This window comes from Opisthocomus hoazin, chromosome 1 (assembly GCF_030867145.1).
Source record: "Opisthocomus hoazin isolate bOpiHoa1 chromosome 1, bOpiHoa1.hap1, whole genome shotgun sequence".
NCBI classification, from domain to species: Eukaryota; Metazoa; Chordata; class Aves; order Opisthocomiformes; family Opisthocomidae; genus Opisthocomus; species Opisthocomus hoazin.
Window position 1 is genome coordinate 63,745,762 of NC_134414.1, and position 24,660 is coordinate 63,770,421.

At 42.9% G+C, this 24,660-nt stretch overlaps 1 protein-coding gene and 1 long non-coding RNA gene across 2 annotated transcripts in view; one reads left to right on the plus strand and one right to left on the minus strand.

Moving 5' to 3' along the window:
* Positions 1-226: 226 nt before the first annotated feature.
* LOC142361737 (uncharacterized) lies at positions 227-2,350 on the minus strand. Its single transcript, XR_012764353.1, has 3 exons — positions 2,242-2,350; positions 802-996; positions 227-299 (listed from the first exon to the last, which is right to left on the minus strand). It is a non-coding gene; the product is annotated as an uncharacterized LOC142361737 (long non-coding RNA).
* Positions 2,351-3,504: 1,154 nt separating this feature from the next.
* UBAC2 (UBA domain containing 2) overlaps positions 3,505-24,660 on the plus strand; it is a 109,460-nt gene continuing 88,304 nt past the window's right edge. Inside the window, exons 1-4 of the mRNA XM_075424178.1 lie at positions 3,505-3,619; positions 15,450-15,577; positions 23,559-23,678; positions 24,118-24,224. Coding sequence (XP_075280293.1) covers positions 3,589-3,619; positions 15,450-15,577; positions 23,559-23,678; positions 24,118-24,224 — 386 coding nt within the window. The 5' untranslated portion in view covers positions 3,505-3,588. The remainder of the gene's footprint in view (positions 3,620-15,449; positions 15,578-23,558; positions 23,679-24,117; positions 24,225-24,660) is intronic.

Genomic DNA, 24,660 nt, shown 5'->3' on the forward strand with positions numbered 1-24,660 from the left:
TTCTCCTCTCGCCCACGTTTGAGGGACGCGGCATGAATCCAGAAGGTGGCAGATGCAGCACGCTTCTGGTGACTTGCTGGGACAAAATAAGAGACAGTTTCTGGAAGGTGGTGAAGGCTGAAAGGGACCCAGCAATGGAGCAAGTGTGAAAAGGCCCTGGGTGGTGATGAAGGTGAGCAATGCAAAGAGCGTAAGCTTGGGGCTGCAGGTGGCCACCAGCTGGGGACTTGGCTCAGCTCCAGAGAAGCCAGTCCCTTGCACGCTCTGTACTGTGGTTGCCTCCCATTCCAGGGTTCTAACTGAAAAACAAGATGGTGCTGTTTGAATTATGTTTGAGTTATTGAAGCAATAGCTACCCACATATTCATATTACTAGACATTGATACAGAGCTCAGGTTTAACATGGTGTTTAAAGTTATGGAAAAAATCTCACTGAAATGGCTAGAAGCATAACAAATGGAACACTTTTGAGCACTCTTTACATTTTTTATAATAGTATGATGCAAAATCCAAAAAATTGAAAAAAAAAACCAGACCAAAAACCAATACTCTTGCCATTTTTTCCAATAGATTTCTTTCCTTCGTGCACTTCTTTAAAGAAACACTGGAAAGTTCCTCCTTTAGCCACTCCGTTGCTCCTCACATTAACTGTAAGCCTGCCAGCCCTACATGGAAAGAACTAATCTAGAAAATGTTCTGTACCTTCTAGCTATAGTGAAAAACCAAAGATATATGTAGTAAACTGAACCCACTACACTTTAACAGGGCAGCAGGTCTGCTGTGATACAAAGCTTTACTCACTTCTGAGGGAGTGAGAGAAATTCTCTGATTTCGGAAAGGCGCAGGCCCAGTCAGTCTGATTTCAGCCCAGTGAACCTGCCTTCTGCCCGGCCTCCTCTTCCCATGCAAGCTGCTGTCAGCAAGCTGCGCTGCCACAGAAGCCTCCTCTGTAGGGCATGTACAGGGCACAGCGTTCTTCTTTACAGTCTTCTGTAACTGAAGACAAGAGTTGGGAACAGTAGGGGGAAGTTACTGAAACCATGAAGGTTGACATTAACCTCTTTTCAGGTATCTGCTAATATTTCAGGTGATTGTAATAACTGCAGGTGCTACTATGAATGCCATGGAAACCCCAGGCGTCAGAGAGACACAGACGACCTGCCATTAACCTGCAGAATCATGAACCTGCACTGAGTTAAGACAGAAAACTCCTGAGCGAGGTGTTACATTTCCACCCTGCTTTACTCTGCCGCTGTCCTTCATTCTGTATGGCAGGGGAGCATCTGACTGTTAAGAGATTAATTAGTAATTAAGAGTCGGTTCAAAAACATCACAAGTTCAGAGAAACAAGCAACCTAATCATGTTAGAAAATAGTTAGAAATATAAATTCCAGTCTCCTGGGATTTTCTTTTGAGCAGGAAATTGAAATAACTTTATTCTGAATGTGCCAAATTGACCCCACTAACTAGGTGTAATAAACAAATGGAGATATTTAAGCTGACATTTGAGCAGTGTCAAAGCCTTCTAAGCTTGTTCTGAGTAGATTAGTAGATAAGTGCTAGCTTTCCTATTCTGGGACATGTTCCAAGGCAAGGATGAGGACTGATGATTTCATTTAACTCCAAAGTGGACAACACTGTATATTTAAATAGTGAAAATAATTTTCGTAATTCTTATGACAAGCTACCAGTTGACACTGATGGTGTTGGGATAAAAAACCCCTCTGCTTGGCACTGTATCTGTGGGCAAAAACTACGTTTCCTCTACCGTTCAATCAGTATGTGAAACTGTAATTATTAGCATGGACTATGTAGGTTCTCAGAAAAACATAGTGTATCTCATCTGATCTAATCCCAGAAAAATTGACTCAATAAATCTGGTTTGAAACAAGGGATATACTTAGATGTTTTGTAGACTCAGTAATATATTTGTAGACTTAAATAAGACAGCGGCAAATAAATTCAGAGCCAGCTCCCTTTATCCCGGCAGTATTGACAAATCTGCAAGTATTTTGGTATATTGCTGGGAGAAGCTTGCCAGCTATTGCTACTCATTCAGTTTTGCTGTATCTCTCCGTGATAACAAGGCCACAGAGCTGCTTTCAAAATAAGCTTTTAAGTATTTGCCCAAATACATCCTCATTCAGCAAAATACATGTGTAAGTCTCTAGTATGTTTAATAATTCTGACTTCAATCCAATTCCAGCACTCAGCGTTGCAGGGAAGAATCCCTCTGATTACCTGGTACGACATCCAGGGAAATCTTCAAAACTGAGCTTATAAAACAGAAGAGCACTTGGTCTTGGCTATCAGAACTGTAGACCTCTATATTAATGATTGTTCTGTCTCTCCATTCTGTGTGACTATGAAAAGAAGTAAAAGCAAGCTTTATCTTCAGTGTTAAAACAGCAATCCTAAGCCTATTACACAGGCAATGCTGGAAAACTTTTCAGGTTTTATCCTCACCTATGTGAAAGCCAGATCCACAAAAAGGCTTAATTACCTTAAATGGAGGTTAGTAAAAAAAGTCCAGAATGGTGATTAATTAATCCGTGAGTATTTCATTAGATCCCTAAAGCTTCAGGAGGCACCCAAGCTTTTCCCAATGGGTTTCACATTGGAACTATTACAAGCTTTGCAGACTTTGCACCTCATTATTTACCTTCCCTTTCCTTAGAAATGAGGGTTGCCAGTGATTTATGTATGGTTATGCGCATTCAGCAGCGTACTGGCAAACACAGAGTTTGCATATGTAACATACAGCAGCCAGAGCCATTTGCATTTGAAAGAAAGACGGCGAATCTCTGCAGCAAATCACTTCTTCCAGCTGTGCTTTAACAGCAAAGAGTAAGCCCGTTGTCTGTAGCCAAAGACACAACGTACATGACGGGTTTCGTGCTGTGAATCCAATTTAGATTCTTTGCTGAGGAAAGAAGCTCAGCCCGGGAGAGTCAGGATTTTCGGTGCACCATCGTTTTGGTTCTTCCTGCTGGCTAGCTCAGACACAGCTCCTGCTCCGAGAGTCCCATTCCTACCTGCCTGACTGCGGGCCCTGTAGAGAAGAGGACAAATGAGACACAGAAATCTGAACTTAGTGCTGGGAACTGGACATTCTAAAATTAGAATCATAGAATGTTTTGAAGGGACCTTTAGAGATCATCTAGCCCAACCCCCTGCCATGAGCACGGACATCTTCAACCAGACCAGGTTGCTCAGAGCCCCATCTAGCCTGGCCTCGAGTGTTTCCAGGGATCGGGAGCATCAACCACCTCTCTGGGCAACCCATGCCAGAGTTTCACCACCCTCGTAGTAAAATATTTCTTCCTTGTATCCAGCCTGAATCTACCCTCCCTTAGTTTAAAGCCATTGCCCCCCGCCTCGCCCGCCTCCTTCCCCCCCGCCCGTCCGGCGGGCCCCAGCAGGGGGCGCCGGCCGCTCTGCTGACGGCGGCGTTTGGCCCATCGCGGCCGCCTTAGCCGCGGCGTCCGCGGCCCTCCGGGGTTCCTCAGAGTCTGCCCGGCCTCTGGGGGTTCCGCCAGCGGCGCCCGCCCGCGGCTGGGCCGGGCCGGGCCGGGCCGGGCCGGCGCCATGTTCACCAGCACCGGTTCCAACGGGCTCTGTGAGTACCGGCCCTCGCCGCAGCCCGGGGGAGGACGGAGCCGGGAGAGGGCGGCGGCGAGGGGTGTGTCGGCCGGGGGACGGAGGCCGGACGGGGCCGCGCTGCCGGGGCGGGGGACGCCGCCGTGAGGGAGCTGGCGGGGCGGCGGCTCCGTGACCTCTGGCAGGCGCCGCCGGGGGTGTGCGGGGCCGGCTCCCGCCGCCGGGCCTGGGCCCCTGAGGGAGCCGCTAGCCCTCGCTCCCCCGTCCCCGCACGCTCAGCCTGAAACTCGGGCTTTACCGCGTCTCCCGCTGCGGGACGGCGGGCGAGGAGCCCCGTCCGGCGGTGCCGGCGCTGGAGTAGCCGTTGCTCCGCTCCGGCGGGGCTCCGCTTCACGGGCTGTGCTGCCTGGCCCGGCCGGCGGCGAGGGGTTGTGTCTGGGCGGAGCGGTCCTCGCTCTCTGTGTGTGTGCGCGTCCGTAAAATTACATGGGCTCATGTCAGGGCAGGGAAAGAACTCTTTTTTAATGTGAAAAGACGGTTGTTGTTTAAACCCCAGCGTTGGGAAGACAGAGTTGAGGGCAAACACGTTTCCTCCGTTTAACTTTGTTTTCACGTACAGCGTATGTCGATCGTTTCGTATCCCGGCGCGACCTGACCAGACTTCGTTGCGGGTTGCCGCTGAGCCTGTTTGCAGGACAGGGAACCCGCTGCCTTAAGAGACGGCGATGAAGAAGTGAGCGGGCTGCGGTGTGGACTTTGGCACTGCTTGGAGCAGGCTGGGGCAAATGATTGTCGGAGCTTTGCTGACTAATTGCGTGCTTCACACGAAATCCAAATCTGAGTGTGAAAGCACCTGCTGGCTAGGGGGGCAATAAGTCGGGCGTTTCAGAAGGGGCGTTAGTTGTAGCTGTATTCTGTTGGAGGCATCAAAGTTTGGGGGGGGGCAGTATTTTTACAGGTGGATCTGGTAACGCTGTGCTTGGTTTACAGCGCCTGACTTTTAAAATTTTTTCGCTCAGTAATAGATACTGTAGAAGACCAGCCTTTTGGTGGCATGCGTCTGTGTATAATTCTGTGAGAAAGAAGGTGGGGTGAAAAGTATCCTTGTTTGGCTGAATGGGTGGAAAGTCACGGTCAGTATTGAAAGGTTTGTCCAAGGTAGATCCATCAGAAGAGTGAGTGGAACACTGTAGTCACAAGAAACATATTTGTGCTAGGACAAATACCTAGACAAGATGCCATTCTGCAGAAAGTAAACTTTTTACCTTTTTATTTATTTTTTTGCTTCAGGACAACTGGTACAACATATACTCGTACTGAACTCACTTGTTGCCCTAAAGTGATTTTTCACAATAGAACTTGGCTGCTACAGGTGCACTGACAAACTCTAGTAGAGGCATGATTTAGGTCTCGGTGAGGTATGCTCACCTAGTGCACAACTGTGGCAGTTTGAGATGTCCCTGTGCCTTCAGACTTTTGTTTCTGCCTTTGTAGCAGAAGTGCGTGCTGCAGTAGCAGCAGGTATGTAGAATTCAGTCACTGATGTGCAAAATCTGATAGTTTAGGCGGTTTATGAATCAGTGCCTGGAGCTGCATCAGGGAAGTGTACATGTGTGTCTGTGTTCTGCCCCTGAGTCTTGGAAGCAGTAACCTCTTGCAGAAGGGCAATGACAAACAGTTGTTGGGGCACGGCTGGTGGATAAATGGGCCTGTATCAGAGACCATAGATAAAATAAGCAGGCACGTGGTTCAACAGCGGTAAGAATGATCATGCCAGGTCAGACCAAAGGCTCCTGTATCCTGGTGTGCCATCTCTGACAGACTTCTTAACGTTTGTAATGTTTGCTTAAAGCCACATCGCAATACCATTTGGTAAAGCTTAGTAATACTAAGCTCTTTTTAGCCATGTGTATCTTTGGTCATTTTAAAAAGTGACCCGGTTGTTGATTATATTTCTAGTAGGTTAAGGGCTTTAGCGTCTTCAGACATAGATTCGGTGGTAAAAATGTCAGAGGTTGCAGTGTTCTTTTTGCCTTGTTTTCACCCCTGCCTTGTTTTCACTCCTTGCTGCAGATTTCCCTCTTTAGCAATGGGAAAATAAACAAACAACAAATGACCTCGGAGCCCTACTACATTTTGGTAATGTGATTTTTACTGGGCTTCTTATGCAAAGTGTTTTAACAAGAGTGCCAGAGACACTCTTGTCCCTAGTTTTCTAGAAGCAGGTCTGGTTTGTCCTACTAACTTTTTTAAAATCTTCTTTTTGATTTTTGAAACTTCTTATCAGAACCTAAATAATTATTTAACTCATTTGAAGTAGTTTGGTTCTTGTAAATTCTTCTAATTAGTTAATTCTTGAAATTGCATTTAAAACTTTTCTGAAAGAGATAGAGTAACCAGTGGCTCGTAGTGGCAGCAGTTGCAGCTGATTATAAACTTTGTGCTCCATCTGGTAATATTAATCTAATGAAGGCTGATAGAATCTTGGACAAGGATATTGTTGTCCATGTTCTTTGAATTCTTTGGTTTTTGTTTGTTCTGCTAACCTTAGAATAAACCGAAATAAGTAGCAGTGGACTATATCATATAATTCTAGGAGATTGTGGGAACAATATAAAGATGAATTTAATCGTCTGTGTTGTCATTAGAGGTCTAAATGAGAGAAAGAACTATGTTGAATTTGATGCAGTACGTAGATCAAAATTGTAATCAACGTCCTATGAAGCCTATGTCCTTGTGATCGGTACCATGTTAGTCCCTTTTCCTTCTCTTGCATCCTGTCTTCTCGGTGTTTCTGGGCTGCCTCTCTCATATCTTGATGTTTTGAAGAAAACAAAGCTCTTTTTTAAAACTACAGGGAGACTGACATGATTAGGATATTTTCAGGCTGCTTTCTAAATATGCATTTTAATCTCATCTATGACCCTCATCACATAGGGTAATTTAATCAGATTATTAAGTTTTGGACATTTTTCATCATAGGTTATTCCTCTTGCTGTAAAATTTCATGGAACTTTGACTGACCCCATAGTCAATTCTGTCTTTTGTTGTGTCCATGACGTGGTACCTGTATGCGTTTAAGGGAAGAGAGCTTATAATTCAAATAAAAAGCCTGTGTGCTTGTTAAAATTAAGTTATTGATTAATATTCCAAACATTTAATGTGACAAAATGTGGCAGAAGAGATGACTGAACTTTGGTAGACCGATGCCGCTTAGCAGTATACTGATGTACTGTTTCTAGGAAACGTGGGAGGAAGACACTGTAGCTTCCTTTTAGCACAATTCATTCCTAACATTTATTTGGGAAAATCTTTGGCTGCATGCATGAACGAAATCTTGAGTGAGTGAATGAAAAACTTGAGTATTTTGATTTCATCAGTAGGAGGAGTTTAGCCATGTATCTGCGTGTGCGGATTACTGGGTAGCTGCATTTCCAGATTTCTGGAATTTCTGGATTTCTGTCGGGTTTGTTTAATCAGAATGCATTTTGCTTTTGTATTATAAAGCAGCCCTGACATACTACTACTAACTTAACCGAGTAAGTTTAGCTCAGCTAAGCTTTTCTAAAGTCCACTTACATACTGTAGCTGTCCTGATTATTATTGTTCTTCATTCAGGTTGAGGTTGTTGTTGCATTATTTACAGTCTGTTGATAAAACAATCCTAAAAAACATGATCTGCATTTAGCCATAGACAGACCCCGTGGCTCTTTCTGCTACATGGATCTTTGCTTGGTTGACGTCTGAATTTTATTTCTGCTAATATATCACTACTATGCTGAACAAACAATATTTTTCAAAGTTATTAGCAAGTACAAACTATTTCTGTATTACTTACCTCGAGCTAACTTTATTGATCATCTCTGTACTATGGGTGCCAGTGAATGCTGCACTGTGATATTGAGCTACACAGAAAAGTTCATTTCACGTCCTGGCTCTGCAGTTCAGTGGGGTGAATGATGTTATCTTCATTCAAGGAATATTAAAAACTTGTGAGTTCTTTACCACATATTCAACTTCAGGTATTCTTTGTAGGTTTGACCACTTCTGTTGAAGTTAGACTTTCTTGTAAATAATGCTTGACTAGCTGGGCCCGTGTAGTGAAGTCCTTGTCCTTGTCTGTGTGCCTTTTAAGGAGATGTCTCATGACTTTGAGCACTGCAATTGAGTTCTTATGTAAATTATTTCTCTAGTATTTCTTATTCTAGTTCAAGAGTTTCCTGGTATAAATTCTCTGTCCTACTTCTCCTGTGCAGTACTCTTTAAAATCACATGCAAAGGCAGAGAGGTTCTTGAAAAGTGACGTTATAAGTGACGTATATAAAAGCAAACCCCTCCAACAAACAAACGGTCCAATGCTGGGCGCATGTGATCCAGTTCCGAGAAGCAGATCCTTCACTAGCAGTGATATGCTGAATTCCGGACAGGCAGTATCAGGTGTAGCAGATGATGCCTGTGTTGGGAGCTGATAACACAGCTGCTCAGTGCATGACACATGGAGTTTTGGGTGAGGAGATGTGAGAATAAATGTACCTGATACACATTACAACTATGACATGTGGAAGTCAGGAAACGAGGAAGAGCACCGTATAAAAGACAAAGACAGTTTGCCCTTGTTAAGGGAAGCAGTTTCTCTTATATGGAATATTGGAAGAGCTGGTATTCCCTGGGAGAAAAAAAGACAGTGACTCTGGATAGTGAGAAGCACAGCACAGGCATGCTCGTATGACTTAGCAAAATGCTAACCCAGTTGAGTTGACTCGTAAAACAGCATTGTATTGTGTTCAGGAGGCGTGCTGCAGTAGCTGGCTTTAGGAGGGGCTTGAGAGGTGGGCTGTGGTGCAGGACCCAGACTGGTTTCTTGTGTTGCTGTCTGCCAGCAACTGGAATCCCATGAAGAATGCTGCTGGAACACTACAGGGGCTCTGCAAAGGCTAGCATGAGCACATGAAGACTGACAAGGGGCTGGCTGTTTGCTTTACGGTCGTGCTGCTTAGCTGTATTTGCTGCTTGTTCTCCAACATGCTGTGTCCCAGGAGCAAAGTATGATATGCAGGTGGCTTTCCATTATAAGACGCCAAGGCCTTTCCAACAGCTTAAACCTGTAAGACCAACAGCAGGCTTCTCTGCAGGCACTGTAATATCCCCTCCCAATGTTCTTCATGCTGTGTGCAACACTGCACAGGAGTATAGTAGGAAAACCTATTAGAGCTAGTCTTTATTAAAGTAAAATCTGAGTCCATTTTTTAAAGCCTATGCTCTTGCTGCATCTGGAAAATACTACTTTACCTACTACACACAAGCTGCTTTGTGTAGTAGTACAGAGTAGAGTCCTTTGAACTTGTGTGCAAACATTTCTGCTAATGTAACTTAGGCTTTTACCTCTCTGTGAACCTTGTAGTGCAGTGCTAGCAATTTGTTAAAAATCCCCAAGGCAAGAAGGGAATGCTTGCATAACCTGCAAGACTGAACTCTGTTGTGCGCGGGCGTCAGGAAAGTAATAAAGGTATGTAAGTTGGTGCTTTGTGGTATGACTGAAGGAAAAATGAAGCATGTGTTGAATATATCAGACTTCTGTGCATAACAATATTACACAGTACAGTAGTATATGGGACAACAAATTAGCTTGTACAACAACATGCCACAGCGCAACCTATTTCAAAATGTTAGCGTAAGTCCTGGGAGCAGCATAGCCACATCAGTTCAATTAGCCATGCATTGAACGCCTCAGAAATGTGGCTATTCTGCTGCTGCTGTGGAGCTAGCTCATTTCAAGCTAGCGTGGAGGTCTCCACGTGGTGTTGTGGTGTAGCCATACCTCCTATTTCTGACAGTGTATACTAAGAGAGATATGGTAATATGCTCTGTGGTTGGGAGGAAGACAAGGCTGCTCAACGAGGTGAGCATTTTTGTTGACTTCAACCTGTTTTTTTCAAGGAAGATTTGAAAAGAAATAGAAAAAAAAGGGGTTCTTTTTTTTTTTTTTCTTTTTGTAGCTCCTCATTCTTTTAGAGTTTGTGACCTAGGCTAAAACCAGCAGTTTTCTGAACAGTAAATGTATAGGTAACTGGTTTGATTACATTCTTACCAGTGCCTTTTAAAAATAGATTTAAAACATGATCACAGTTGGTTTCTTTATTGACTTTCTTAGTATGTATACTAACATTACTCGGCTTCTGTATGAAGTTTATAAGCATTTGATGAATAACTGTTTCTGTAGTGATACTCTTATTACTGTGTTCACTTGCAGGCAGCATGGTGATTAACCACCAGAGTACGCTGTGAAGTGACAGTCTGAACACAGGATCCCCTTCTGGTGTCGCTGCTCTGTGCCTAGACCAGGGCAAGAGCTGCTTTTCTGACCCAGAAGACGTATTCAGTCATGTCATACTTGCAGGCAGCAATAACATCACTGCTTTTGAAGGATCCTCTGGTATTGCATGTTTTTTTTTCAAAAGGATGAAACATTAGAAAAATACTTATACTGGATTTAACCAACTCTAAAAAATCTTCATATGGTTAAATTCCATCCTACCAGTCAGCACACAGTCTCCTGGTGTCTTCCAGATTCCTCAAGCAGTATTACATGGGCCCGTACCTCTTGTCATCCTCCCTCCATGGCATCCTAGCATTTGTTCTCAGCTGCTGTTCAGGACTCTGTGCGTGGTTATAATAAAGACAAGCTATTACTCCTCAGATCTAGTAAGGTTGCTCCACTCTCCCCAAAACACACACTGGTGTCTAGGAAGCACCTAAAAATTACTTTTCAGATTTGAGTATCTGACAGTGGGTTTCATCAGCTGTTGCAATAAAGGACTAGCAAGGTTTCCAAGCATTCAGGAGGAGGTGTTCATAGAATCGTAGAATGCTTTGGGTTGGAATGGACCTTTAGAGGTCATCTAGCCCAACCCCCCTGCAGTGAGCAGGGACATCTTCTGCTAGACCAGGTTGCTCAGAGCCCCGTCCTACCTGGCCATGAATGTTTCCAGGGTTGGGGCCTCCACTACTTCTCTGGGCAACCTGTGCCAATGCCTCACCACACTCATTGTAAAAAAATTCTTCCTTACAACCAGCCTAAATCTACCCTCCCTTAAAGCCATTGCTCCTTGTCCTATTGCAGCAAGCCCTGCTGACAATGTTTTCCCCATCTTTCCTGTAGGTCCCCTTCAGGTACTGGAAGGCTGCTATAAGGTCTCCCCGCAGCCTTCTCTTCTCCAGGCTGAACAGCCCCAACTCTCTCAGCCTTTTGTCATAGGAGAGGTGCTCCAGCCCTCTGACCATCTTTGTGGCCTTTTCTGGACCCGCTCCAACACATCCGTGTCCTCCTTATGTTGGGGGTTCCAGAGCTGGATGCAGGACTCCAGGTGAGGTCTCATGAGAGCAGAGTAAAGGGACAGAATCCCCTCCCTCGACCTGGTGGCCACGCTTCTCTTGATGCAGCCCAGGATACGGTTGGCGTATCATGCTGCTGTTTGATGTGGAGCAAATTGTATCTGAAGGGAAAATGTTAGGCAAGAGTCCTTGCAAACTGACCATTTTGAAACATCGCTTTAGGCTGGTGAACTTGCTGCAGATTCTTGGCCAGATTTTGGAATACAGTAGATGAATATCTGCATGATGGCTTAATGCAGGAAAAGCCACCACCCAGATTCCATCAGTGCATTTGGAAGTACTGTGCATTCAGATGTGCATCAGTTATGGTTTAAAAGACTCACAAATCTTGTGTATCAGTATTAAAAAATGGTCTGTGCGTATTTCATGCCATTATAGTAGCCCCTAGCAGTTAATTGTCTATATGAAAGTGGCATGTCTGCCTCATAGCAGCTGGGTTTGGGAAGTTTGCAGGTGATAGTGGGGAAAAAAAGCTGTTTGGTAGTATGTTTTGTCTGCAGCTGTGATGTAAGCTCAGTAGGGATCCCCACAAAAAATGTCCTGAGCTAATTTGGGCTTCTGCCAGCCACTGCTTATCAGCTGACATCAGCAATGAGGTGCTTTCCCAAGTCAACACTTGAGTCTTGGGCCCAGATTAGCAGTCCAGGGGGTGAAGTTGTTTCCCGAAAAGCCCTGCTGAAAGTAGCTTGGTCTGGCTGTCTGTTTTGACATGCTTATGTACTTGCTCTCTTCACCTGTGAGTGGTGAACAAGCAGGGAATGGGAAGTAATTTCAAAAACTGTAGCTGTTGCTGCTACCGCAACTTTCATACTCTTCTCATTAGTGCAGTGGTGGCTTCTGGAACTGCAACTACCTGAGCAGTTGTGCCATAACCCCCCTCCTCTGTTTGTGATGGATGGGTACATCTTTTCCTTAACTCTCTGTACTTTAAAAGTGGTACTGGCAACCAGAAAAGTAGTAGGTTGTGGAAGAAGAGGATTAGTGGGCTTTGTAATGAGTGCAAGGGTGGAATGGGGAGACTTACAGGTGGTTTTCTCACTCATGTCGCATTTGAGCATCAAATTCACATTGCGCAGTGGTAGCAAAAAGGTTGGGACACATTGCCTGTGAGCTTGTGAGGCCAGTTTTGGGGAGAACTTCTCCGTTGCACCGTGGGGAAGCAAAGATCTGTAGTGAAAGCTAGTTCTTTGTTCTTCATCATAGCATGGGCATGCTCTCCTGGTTATTACAAAACTTCTCTTTTTACTTAGATGGAAGCTCAGCATGTGTGTTGCAGCACCAATGCTGTTACTGCCTGTTGTTTGAAAGAATTGCCACTTAAGGAGTCCTTTGGGGCTGAAAATTTATTCCAAGGTCTTTGAAGCATTTGATGTATTTTAACTCTTCAGGGTCAAAATCAGAGTTTATCCTGTCATTTTACTTTCTTCATGGGGTATAGAGGCACCGTGGTTTTCTCCTCCTTGTGCACATTTACATTGGTGCTTCGAGTAGACGCTGGTACCCTGATAGGTTGGTGGTACATGTTTCCATCCTGCACGTGGTTGCAAATCCGTTGGACTAGAACTTTGCTTTCTAGATTTTATCTTTATATTCTAAGTGAGGAATTTGACTTGGATGTCAGAATGCTCCATTGTGTAGTATCTGGGATTGTTAGTCATTTCTGTTCTTACTGGTTGAGACATTCCACAGCAGTGGAAGAGTTGCTTCTTCACTGGTGACCTCACAGCAGTCCTTGATAAGGATCTATATGCTCTTGAGGGGTAAAGCAAACTACTGCATTGTACAGTGAAACACTTGGAAAAAACATTTCAGGAGATGCGTTATTTCGCTGGAAGAGTTTATCTTTCTCAATTTTACTGGACAAGAATAAACTTAGCAACCATGATGACATTTTGAGAAGCTTGAGAGTAGAAGTTTCCGTTACTCATGTGATGTTCCCTGTGGGTGACTGTCACATTAATGGGTTAGTTACTTCTGTGGTTTTTCACTTGGTGACATGTTTAAAAATAAGTACTTCTCCTCTGTAACAATGTTTAAAGTGTCTAAGCTGAAAGCTAAAAGGAGGCTCATAAGAAAAATGTGTGTTCACACTTTTGGAGAAAACACATAAGGTTCTGTTGGTTGGTTATTTTTGAATGCATTCAAATTAGGAATAAACTTCATAAGATAAAGTAGTTCAAATGTGTATTACCTGTAATGTAAAAATGATCTAATTACATGAAAATTACAGTAAAATCTAAATGTAAATATTAAACCTGTATAGAAATATGTAGTCACGGTGGGAAATCTAGGTAACACGATCTTTATATGAAAATTATTATAGGATTAGTGAGTTCTTGTAAAAAATTATTTAGACTCATGAAATAACATAAGCATATTTGATAGTAAAATAACAAGTTTTGTCAAACTTTTATTCAGAAATGTCTATTGTTGTGACTACTACTAGTGTTCTGGTTTAGGCTGTACTTTCAAATATTTATTGTAGCCTGGTTATAAAACTGACCTTTTCACATAAAGAAATGTTAAGTTAATTAAACGATCACTGGCTGAGGTTTCAGGTGAATATATATGTGCATTGTGTGCACAGTAATTTTCAGGCAGCTCCAGCTTCTTTTTTCACCACAGTGTTCCACAGTACTCTGATGGCTTCAGACATTTTTGAAACGTCGAAGTAAATCAGAGGATTGAATAATTTAAAAAAGGGGTGTCTAAAGATTATAGACATTATTTTTGGAGAGCAAAAATATCCAAGGAAGATATTAAATTTAAAGGTGGATAGTTTTCTTGCATTAAAAAAAATGTTCCAGGCTTTCTGCCCTCCTGATATGTCTGTCAGAGAAAATCTTATCATAAAACTAGAGCTTCTGGTTAGAAGAGCAACATCAACCTGTGTCAATCCAAATCAGTGCCTATTTTCTATAAAAGGATAGTTCTTCAAGGCATTACTTGGTTAAAAAGAGTAAGAAAGTGAGTCTGTAAATAATGAACTCAAAGATACAGATTGTCGACTGAAAGAGGAGTTTAAAGTAGAAGTTTATGTTACAGTACACATAGGAAGAGATGTTTTCTTCACATGGTGAACATCAGAAGACTGCAGACTGTGGCATGAACGGAGAACGGCCAACTGTACCCATCAAAGTTGTTCTTGATGTCATCAGTTAGTACTTGGATGAGGATCATGCTTAAATTACGTAGTAAGAACTGTATTTTCGATGGCAGTGCGATCATTAAAATCATGGCTTTGGTACCTATTACCATCTGTCTTTTCTAGCAGTTTGCTCTTCTGCTGTGCAGCAGATGTCGACAGAATCATTTATGGTAGTCAGTTCATCTGGATACATACTAAATGTTTCCTGCATTACACTAATGCAGTGTTGTTCTTCCTGTACTCCTGTTCTTGACTTCCCTTGTGTACTTTTAAAGTAGTCTTATTGCTCCTTTTGTTATCTGAGAATAATGACAACAGAGCTACAGATTTCATAATACCCTGCAAAAAAAGCAGTTGTCCGAAAATCAGTAGGTTCTGTGCTATAATTGGGGTGTTTGGGAAGGAAGGAAATGTGATTAAAGTTGCATGGGTGAAAAGGGGAAAAGTGATAGAAGAAATAATATTTCTGAGTTCCTATGCTGGCTTGAATTGTTGGGCAAGAGTTTGTGTTTTGTTGCATCAGCTACACCAACAGTTTAGGATTAATTGCTGGGTATATTCCTGCTGGATGTTCGACTTGACAGTTTTTAGTAAATGTATATTGCAGATTTCTCTGTTCTCTCTGCTTGCTTGCTTCTGAATGTCCTTTCTGAAAGTCATGCTACAAGGGGGAAAGAAGTTCTGATTTCACAAATGTCCCGATTTGATTAATTTCTTGATTAACATTTGTAATGACTGCATGGAAGGAAGATGAATGTCTTGTAAATGAACTTAGATGTGTTTCCTTGAATGGTGGACCCAAGTGCAGTGTGGACAAAGTCACCTTATTCAGGACATTTATTCAGGTGGTTACTGCTTCATAGCCTCTAGAAAAAAAGCTAATCTTAATCCCTGACGCAAAGGAAACAGATATTTGTTTGAACTAGTTGTACATGTATATTTTGCTAGCAAAAAGGGTGATTATTTTATTTCCTGAAACGTGATTGAGCCTTAGGAGGGCCTGACCTCTATATGTGCAGAGAGCATAGGTTTTATTATAGCCACACAATTATTTTCATGAGAGAATGTTGAAAACAATATGTCTGATTAATGTTTAGCTGTTATTAGTATCTCCAAAGACTTCCTTTGGTTGATGTGTTTTTCCTATCTATTTGCTAGTTGTTGAGAACTTGGGAAGTTGTTGAGATAGAAAGTCAAGGTGGTGCCACTGCTATTACATTTTCCAATGACCTGTTTAAATATGTCACTTTTTCTATGTGAGAGATTTTTCTCTGAAATGGCTTTTGTTTGTTTGTTTTTTGTCTTTAAGATAAAGCACCTTTGTCAAAGAGTCTGTTAATAGTCCCAAGTGCCATCTCGATTCTATTGACTCTGCTCTTCCAACATTATCAGAAGTTCTTTGCATATAACCTACAAGCTATAAAAGAAGATTTTCAGGTAAGAGTCAGCTCATTTTGTGTGGGAAGAGACTGCAAACTATGCTCTTCTATGCGATTTTTTTTTTTTTCCCCAGTCTGTTTCTTCTCTGATTCTTTCCCTTTGTTCACTGGTGTGGACCAGCATGTTCCTACCTTTTTTTGTCACCCCAGTATGCCACTTTTTGGAAAAAGTGAGAAAAACTGATCTGAAATGATCGACATAGCTCTTCACTTCTTTCTTTTGTCTGGGAAATGACTGAGTTTGTATCATTTTCCTTCCAGCCAATGGCATTTGGAAGCTAGCTGTGAAGGAAGTGTGATTTAACCCGTGTAATAATGGAAGCATTTTGATATGAATGTCAGTATCTTATTGTGCTTAGTTTTGAGGCTGAAAAGGGCTATTGTGATTGGGTACTGTGATTACATGTGATTTGTTTTAACAACAAGGGCCATAACTTTCAGTCTGTAACTTCTGTTATAGTTAGTTGTAGGAAACTAGAATATGGCTGTTGAAGAGAACTGCTGCTTCTAATTTGAAGATTTCAAGTGATGGCTGAGTTTGTCATGCTCCTCGGTAATCTGCTGAATTGGTTAATTATTTTACAAGATATTTCTTGCTTATTCCCAGTGCAAACTGAGATACTTTATTTTTTAGGTATTGTATCTTGTAAGGTTTTGTTCTCATCTTAATTAAGAATCCTCTAGTATCAGTTGTAATCATTGGAGTAATGCACCTAAAAGGGAGTAGATAAGTTTTGTGAGGATTTGTTGGATTTTTTTTCTTTTTTTGAAATGGCATACCACTGCTCGACAGAGAAGGGTCAGCAGATGGCTCTGTGATTATCTTGCCCCACATGTTCTACAGTTACATCAGAAAAAGTGTGTAGTCAACTTAATGTCTTTGAGGATGCCGACTGTAGCCTATAAGCCTTAAAAGATTATTAGACCTAGCTAGTGATTCTCCATGCTGTTGCACTCTCTGTAATCTTTCTTGTCAAGAACAAGAGCTTTATTGTGGTTGTAGACTACAGCTCTGCAAGAGCACTGCTCATATTTTCCAAGTGTCTTGCTAAAGCTGTGCGACAAAAATACATAAATTAATGTCTCTTTAAAAGCGTTACAACCAAGTGTTTGGGGAGGGGGAGGAGAAAGTCTGAGAAACTACTCAAATTTTAAATGGAAATTTTGTGGGTTTAGGGTTTGTTTGTTTATTCATTTGTTTTGCAGTTTGTCTTTAGAAGAGTCCTCCCTTCCCATTTGTTTGATCTGCTGAAAAACAGTAGTATTCAGTATTCAAAGAAACCATCTTTACTGTGTCTTAAGCATAAACATTTACAAGTATCTGTAGAATCTATGATACTTTTACTGTGGTGCTTTGGGGAATTTGCGTGTTTGGGTTTTTTTCTTTCCTGAAATTGTTGTTTCATTTATTGTCATAGCCTTTGGAGTAAGCTATATACTATATAATTCTGTACCTCCAAGATCGGGGGGAACAGATCGTTTAACGCCTGTCTGATGCTGACATTCAAATGAGAACACTTAAAAGAAAATTTGTTTAGAATACATTCATCCGTGGGGATGAGTTTAATGGAATGGAATTTTTCCAGAGGCTGCACAGGCATTTCGTATATTGGATATTAACACTTGTTAAAGCTGGTAGAGAGCATACAAAATAAAGCATACAGTTGAAGAAGACTGCATTTAATTTGGGAGGCAAAATATTTACTGTCCAAAACTAAAAGATCTTTGTCTCTGTAAAGGGGACCCTCAAGAGCAGTGAAGATTCTGTGTGTAAAATGAAGACCTTGATTACATTAGACCTGTGTGGTTAAATAGCGATTAGGCTAAAGAGCTCCATAGTCTATGCGAGGGCTGTTCAGTTAATGTGTATCAGGAAATGTTCAGCTGCAAGGTCACAGCCCTGCCAGTTTGGGCTTCAGGAGGGGTGGTACCCGTGCTGCTGGCTAGGTTTTAACATTGGAGATGTTGGCGTGGGGCAGCTAGTACAGTGAGGTCCCGCTTCTTTCTTGTTGTTCACTGCTTTGGTATGCTGAGGAGGTTAGAGGCAGAAGCATCGGTTGAGGCGTAAAGACCTTGAGAAACATAAGGTTCAGGCAGTGTGTTGGCACTTGAACTTCCATGAGGGGAGAACGCCTAGCAGGCTGTGGCTTAGGAAGGGAGCAGGGGGAGCCAAACCTGAGCTGGAAACTAGTGAGGAAGATGAAGAGCAGCGAAGAAAGGCTGAGGGAGCTGGGCTTGTTTAGCTTGGAGAAGGCTGAGAGGGGACCTTATAAATGCTTATAAATATCTTCAGGGTGGATGACAAGAGGACGGGGCTAGACTCTTTTCAGTGGTGCCCAGCGACAGGACAAGGGACAACGGGCACACACTGAAACATAGGAAGTTCCATCTGAACAGGAGGAAGAACTTCTTCACTCTGAGGGTGATGGAGCCCTGGAACAGGTTGCCCAGAGAGCAACCTGGATTGTGGATTCTCCTTCTCTGGAGATATTCAAAACCCGCCTGGACGCGGTCCTGTGCAGCCTGCTGTAGGTGACCCTGCTTCGGCAGGGGGGTTGGACTAGATGACCCACAGAGGTCCCTTCCAACCCCTACCATTCTGTGATTCTGTGTAAGTACATCTGCAGCAAAAGAAAAGCTTAAGGAGAGCATAGGCCCAGTCCTCATCATGGTGGAGGACTTAGTGACAAGTGACATGCAAAAGGCTGAGGTATTCAGGCAGATATATTTATTAGTTTGTACTAGTATGTTTTGCCTTCAGGCCTCCAAGGTCCCTAATCCTCCTAGCAGAGTCTCTGAGAATGAAGCAGTATCCACCATTGAGAAAGATACAGTTAGGGATCACTTAACCTGACTATACACGGAGAGGTTAATGGGACCAGATGGGTTACTTTTGAGGGTGCCAAAGGAGCTGGAATTGTGACACCTTTCTCTACCATCTTAGAAAGGTCGTGGAAACTGGGGGAGGTACCCAATGACTGGAGAAAGGCAAATGTCACACCCGTCTTGGGGAAGGGCAGAAAGGAGGACCGAGGTAACATCAGACCACTCAGCCTTACTTTGGTTCCTGGGAAGCTCATGCAGCAGATCTTTTCAGAAGCCGTTTCTCAACACGTGCAGGACACAGAGGTGACTGGGAGCAGCCAACCAAGTTGAAGTCAACAACTGTGGGTCACAACTGTTTGCACAGCTGGTGTCAGCAATGGGGTTTTGTGCCCATGGGACAATGTCTGAGGATTGAGGACTACTTGGAAGAGATGGGATCCACTTGAGCAAGTGGGACAAAAATGTCTTTGCTAACAGGCAGCTCAGCCTGGTGAGGAGACCTTTAAGACAGGAACAACACAGGAGTGAGATGACAACACACAGTCAAGTGAGGAGGCAGGGGACTGGGTTAGCCAGCGGAGGGTACAAGGTCATGTGAACAGAAGGGATCTTGTGATCAACAAAACAGGACTGAAAATGACCTACTTCAAGTGTATGCACATAAATAAGGAAGTGCCTATGAAACAGCGTTAGGTAGAATACTCCCATATGTTTTCTGGGAAATCAGCGTGACTGGGTGTCTCTCTGAAGTGTCTCTACACCGATGCATGCAACATAGGGAACAAATAAGAGAAATTAAAGGTCATACTCCATTACAGGGCTATGATCTTGTTAGAGTCATGGTGATGTGGTGGGTTAGCTCACATGGTAGGAGTGCTGCAAGAAGAGATACAAGCTCTTTAGGAAGGACAGGTGCGAATGGGAATTGCTCTTCATGTGATAAAGGAGCAGAACTGCACAGAGTTTTGTCTTGGGACATGAGGAAGCTAAAAGTTTATGAATCAGGATGAGAGAGCAGACCAACACAGCCAACTTTGGTGGTGGTGTTTGCTACATGCCACCTGATCATGAAGTAGATGAGACCTTCTTCAGACACCTGGAAGAAGCCTCACAATTTTAGGCCCTCATGGAGGCCTTTAACCATCCTGATACGTGCTGGGAGGGCAACACAGCAGGGCACAAGCAGTCCGAGAGGTTTCTGGAGTGCATTGATAGCAACTTCCTAACACAGGTGATCAAGGAGCTGATGAGGGGGGATGTGTCTGGACCTCATACTTACAAATAAGGAAGAAGAACTGGTTGGGCATGTGAAGATGTGGGCAGCCGTGGTTGCAGTGACCAAATTGTGGGTGCCACCTCCGTGGAAGTGTTCAAGGCCAGGTTGGATGGGGCTTTGAGCAACCTGGTCTAGTGGAAGGTATCCCTGCCCATAGCAGGGGGGTTGGAACTAGATGATCTTTAAGGTCCCTTCCAACTCAAATCATTTTACGATTCTATCACCATGAGATGGTGAAGTTCAGGGTCCTGAGAGGAGGCAACAAGGCAAATTGCTGGATTGCAACCCTGGACTTCAGGAGAACAGACTTTGGCCTGTTCAGGGATCTGCTTGGAAGACTCATATGGGATACAGTTCCTGAAAAAAGAATGTATTGATAGATCTGGTTGGTTTTCAACAATCATGTCCTCCAAGCTCAAGAATGGCTCAGCCAGTGTGCAGGAAGTCATGCAAAGGTGTCAGGAGGCCTTCAGGGATGAACGAGGAGCTCCTGACTAAACTTAAACATAAAAATGAAACACACAAGAGGTAGAAGCAGAGCAGGTGAGCTGGGAGGAATATGGAGGCACTGTCTAAGCATACAGGGATGGATTAGGAAAGCTAAAGCCCACCTGGAGTTGAATCTGACAAAGGATGTGAAGAGCAACAAGGAGGTCTTCCACAGGAATATCAGCAAAAGGAAGACTAAGGAAAATGTGAACTTGCTGCTGCGTGGGAATGAGGACCTGAGGACAGAAGACATGGAAGAGGGCAAGGTATCCAGTGTTTGCATTGCCTCAGTTCTTTACTAGTAAGACTTGTTTTCAGCAGTCCCAGGCTGGTGAGATCAGTGTGAAAGTCTGGAGCAACGAGGCTTAAACTCCATGAAGGAGGATCAGGCTAAGGAACATTTAAACTAACTGGATATACACAAATCCATTGTACCTGATGGTATACACCCACAAGTTTTGAAGGAGTTGGCTTGTGTGTTTGTGAGGCCACTCTGGATTATCTTTGAAAGGTCATTGTGGTCAAGGAAGGTTCCTAAGGACAGGAAGAAAACAGATGTTACTCCTATCTTCAGGAAAGGCAAGAAACTGGGGAACTACAGGCCAGTCAGCATAATCTGGATTTCTGGGAAGGTGATGAAACAAGTCGTCCTAGAAATCATTTTCAGACACAGAAAGAGCAATGAAGTGACTGGGAGTAGTCAGCACAGATTTTGACTAATGTGGTAGCCTTCTATGATGAGGTAGATGACTGTCTTGATGGGTGAGGGAAGAGAAGTGGGTGCTGTTTATTTTGACCTTACTACAACTTTTTACACTGCCTCCATTAATATCCTTAGACAAACTGATAAAGTACAGATGAGATGTGGGCTGTGAAATGGGTTGAAACCTGGCTGAACTGATGGGCTCACAGGGTTGTGATCAGCGGCACAAAGTCCAGCTGCAGGCCAGTCGTTAGTGGTGTACACCAGGAATGAATATGGGGGCCAGTTCTAGTGGCATTGTTTAGTGTCTTTGTTCATAACCTGGACAGCAAGAGAGAGTGTGCTCTCAACAAGCCTGTGGATGATGTAGAACTTGGATGAGTAGTTGATACACCAGTTAGTCCTGCTGCCATTCAGAGGGGAGAAAAGGGCCAACAGGAACCTAATGAAATTTAGCAAAGGCAAATGCAAAGTCCTGCCCCTGGAGAGGCATAACCCCATGCACCTGTACAAGCTGGGGGCGGACCAACTGGAAATCAGCTTTATAGAAAAGGCCCTGGGGTCCTAGTGGAGACTAAGTTGAACATGAGCCTGCAGTGTAGCATTGTGGCTAAAAAGGGCAACAGCATCCTCGGCTGCATTAGGAAGAATCTCATAAGCAGGCCTGGTGGGGCAATCAATCCTCTCTACTCAGCCTTGGTGAGACCATATCTGGAGTGCTGTCGCTTGTGTGGGGCTCCTGAGTACGAGGTAGACCTTAGCATACTGCACAGTCCAGCGGAGAGCCACCACTATGGTCAGCAGCTGGAGCATTTGGCATATGAGGAGAGGCTGAAAGAGCTGGGATTGTTTAACCTGGAGAAGAGAAGGCTTAGGGTGGATCTACCAGTGTGTGTGAATACCTGCTGGAAGAGAACAAAGAAGAGGGAGCCAGGGCCAGTGAAAGGACAAGAGGCAATGGGCACAAATTGAAATACGAGAAATTCTATTTAAGGAAGAAGCTTTTTTACTGTAAGACAGATGGAACAGAGGAACAGTTTCCCCAGAGAAGTTGTGTAGTCTCCATCCTTGGAGACAGTCAAAACCAGACTGGACATGGTCAGTTAACATCTTGCTCTAGTTGACTTTGTTTTAGTGAGGAGATCAGATTCGGTGATCTCCAGAGGTCCCTTTGTATCTCAACCATTCTATGATTTTATGAAGGCATGCCTGACCAACTGGTTGCTTTCTTCCGTGAGGCAAATTGTGCTGCGGACAAGGGGGAGTCAGTGGATTTTGCGTACCTTGACTTTAGCAGGGCCTTTAACCCAGTCTCCCATTGTGTCCTTGAAGCCAAATTGTTGAGGTGTATACTGAATAACTGGACAAGAAAACAGGTGGAAAATTGGCTGGACTCTCAACAGAGTTATGGACATTAGTTCAAAGTTCATTTGGCAGGTATTAATTAGGGAGGGACACCTCAGAGATCAGTACTGGGACCAGTACTGTATAATGTCTTCATTAGTGACCTGAATGATGAGATGGAGAGCACTCTAAGCAAGCTTGTGGGTGATCCAAAATTGGTGGGAATGGTCAATATGTTGGAAGGCAGGGTTGCTATTCAGAGAGACCTTGGCAAGCCCAAGAAGTGGGCTGACGGGAACTTCATGAATTGGAAAGTCCTGCTTCTGGAATGGAATAACCCCAGGCTACAACAGTGCAGCCTGTGAGGGACAAATTCTTGGGAAGCAGCTCTGCAGAGAAGGAACTGTGGATCTTGGTGGACAGCAAGAGTCAACGGTGCACTCTTGTAGCCAAGAAGGCCAACCAGCTCCTGGACTGTTTTAGTAAGAGTCTGGCCAGTAGGTCGAGGCAAGTGACCCTACTCCTCTAGTTGACACAGTGCTCTAGATGTGGTCTCACAAGTGCCCGGTTCTGGGAAGCTGAGTAAAAGAAAGATACTAGCACACTGGGGTGGGTCCACCAAGACAGTCAGAGGGTTGGAGCATGTGACATGCAAGGAGAGGCTGACAGAACCAGCTCTGCCCAACCTTCAGAAGAGAAGGTAGAGAGGAGACGCCTTATTGCTGTCTACAAGTACCTGATTAGAAGCTATAGAGAAACTGGGCCAGACTCTGCTTGGTGGTGCGGTAAGGTAGTGCAAGAGGTAGTGGATGCAAGGTGGAACATGGAAAATTCTGCCTAGATGTGAGGATTTGACTTAGCTTTTTAAACCATGGGGGTGGTCAAACACTGGCACAGGTTACCCAGAGAGGTTGTGGAATCTCCATGCTTGGAGGTGTTCAAGACTTGAATTGACATGGCCACAGGCAAGCTGATCTGATTAGACCTGCTTAGAGCAGTATGCTGGACTAGCTGGTCTCTGGAGGTTGCTGCAAAATATTATTTTTTTTTGTCATTCAACGATTTTCTAGGGTTGTGGTTTCCATTTAAATTTTTAAATGTGAGGGACGTAAAAACGTATTTAACTTAATTTCAGTTGTGGATTAATTTTAACATGTAGACCTCTTCCTTGAAAATATTTTATTTTGAAACAGACTTCTCGAACTCTCCATAACATTCTGCTCTCTTTATTTCCCTCCTTAAATGTACTGCATTCGATATTATATTCACTCTGAGCACAAATTCTGTTAAGAATTTCTTTGAAGGAAGAGAGACTTAACATGATGATCTTTAACCTTCTAGATTTGGAGACTTGTATGTGGGAGAACAATATGTCTTGATTTGAAAGACACATTCTGCAGCAGTCTGCTCATTTACAACTTTAGAATATTTGAAAGAAGATACGGCAGCAGAAAATTTTCAGTAAGTTCCAGTTACTTATTTTTTAAACAGAAACTGTTTTCTGCATTGTTTAGAATCTTGTAGGCTTGAATTAATACTGCCCTTTTATTACTAACATTTTGTATAGAAATATATGTTAAAGGGCTTTAAAGAGAATTTGGTTTCCATAAATCTAAATGTATATTTATAATATCTTGCAGTCAGTGGATTATTCTAATGAAATTTTGCAGCTGTATCAGTTGAAAGTTATCAGACCCATAGAATTTAGTTTTGGTAATAAATCTAACTCTTCATTCTTCAATATCTAGACATGTAAATCTGGAATTACGTTCTGCTCAAGATTTAGTCTTAATTGAACTAGTACAGTGATTTTCTTGTTTTTTCTTCTTTTATTTAGAGATAGATTAAAACCTTATTTTTAAACTGTTGAATTAATTAAAATTAAACTTTTTCTTTCCAGTCCTTTTTACTGGGTGCTTGGATGCTCTCAGCTTTGTTTGATCTTCTCCTTGTAGAAATTGCTCAGTATATATTTGGCATCACCATCAACAGCTTGCCTTCTGGTTTGTAAGTAGCTGATAATGGATTGGTTATGTTAGGTATAGTTTTAAGGGATTAATTTGTGCAGATTTGAATTTTAAAAAGACTTTCTTCATGTAACTCTTCAAATTAGATTTAATCCTCTTTTGAACTACAGTGTAAAGGTTCTTGGCACAGCTATTATATTTTTGAACATTCAGTTGCCAGTTGTGACCTGTGGTTAATTAATTTATAATTTTTTCATATAATGGTTACTTCCCATTCTCTTAGTCCCATTTCCACTGTCAGCGTGATTGAAACATGGCTTGCAGTGTACAAATTATTACTGTGTTTGATTGTGTTCAATTTGGTAAATCTGAAAACTGAAATCAGGTTGGTGCTGATTTCTTTCTTAAATCACAAAAACAGCACTACTGTAATTCATATCTTCATGTTCACTTTTAAATGCATATGCAGTTACATG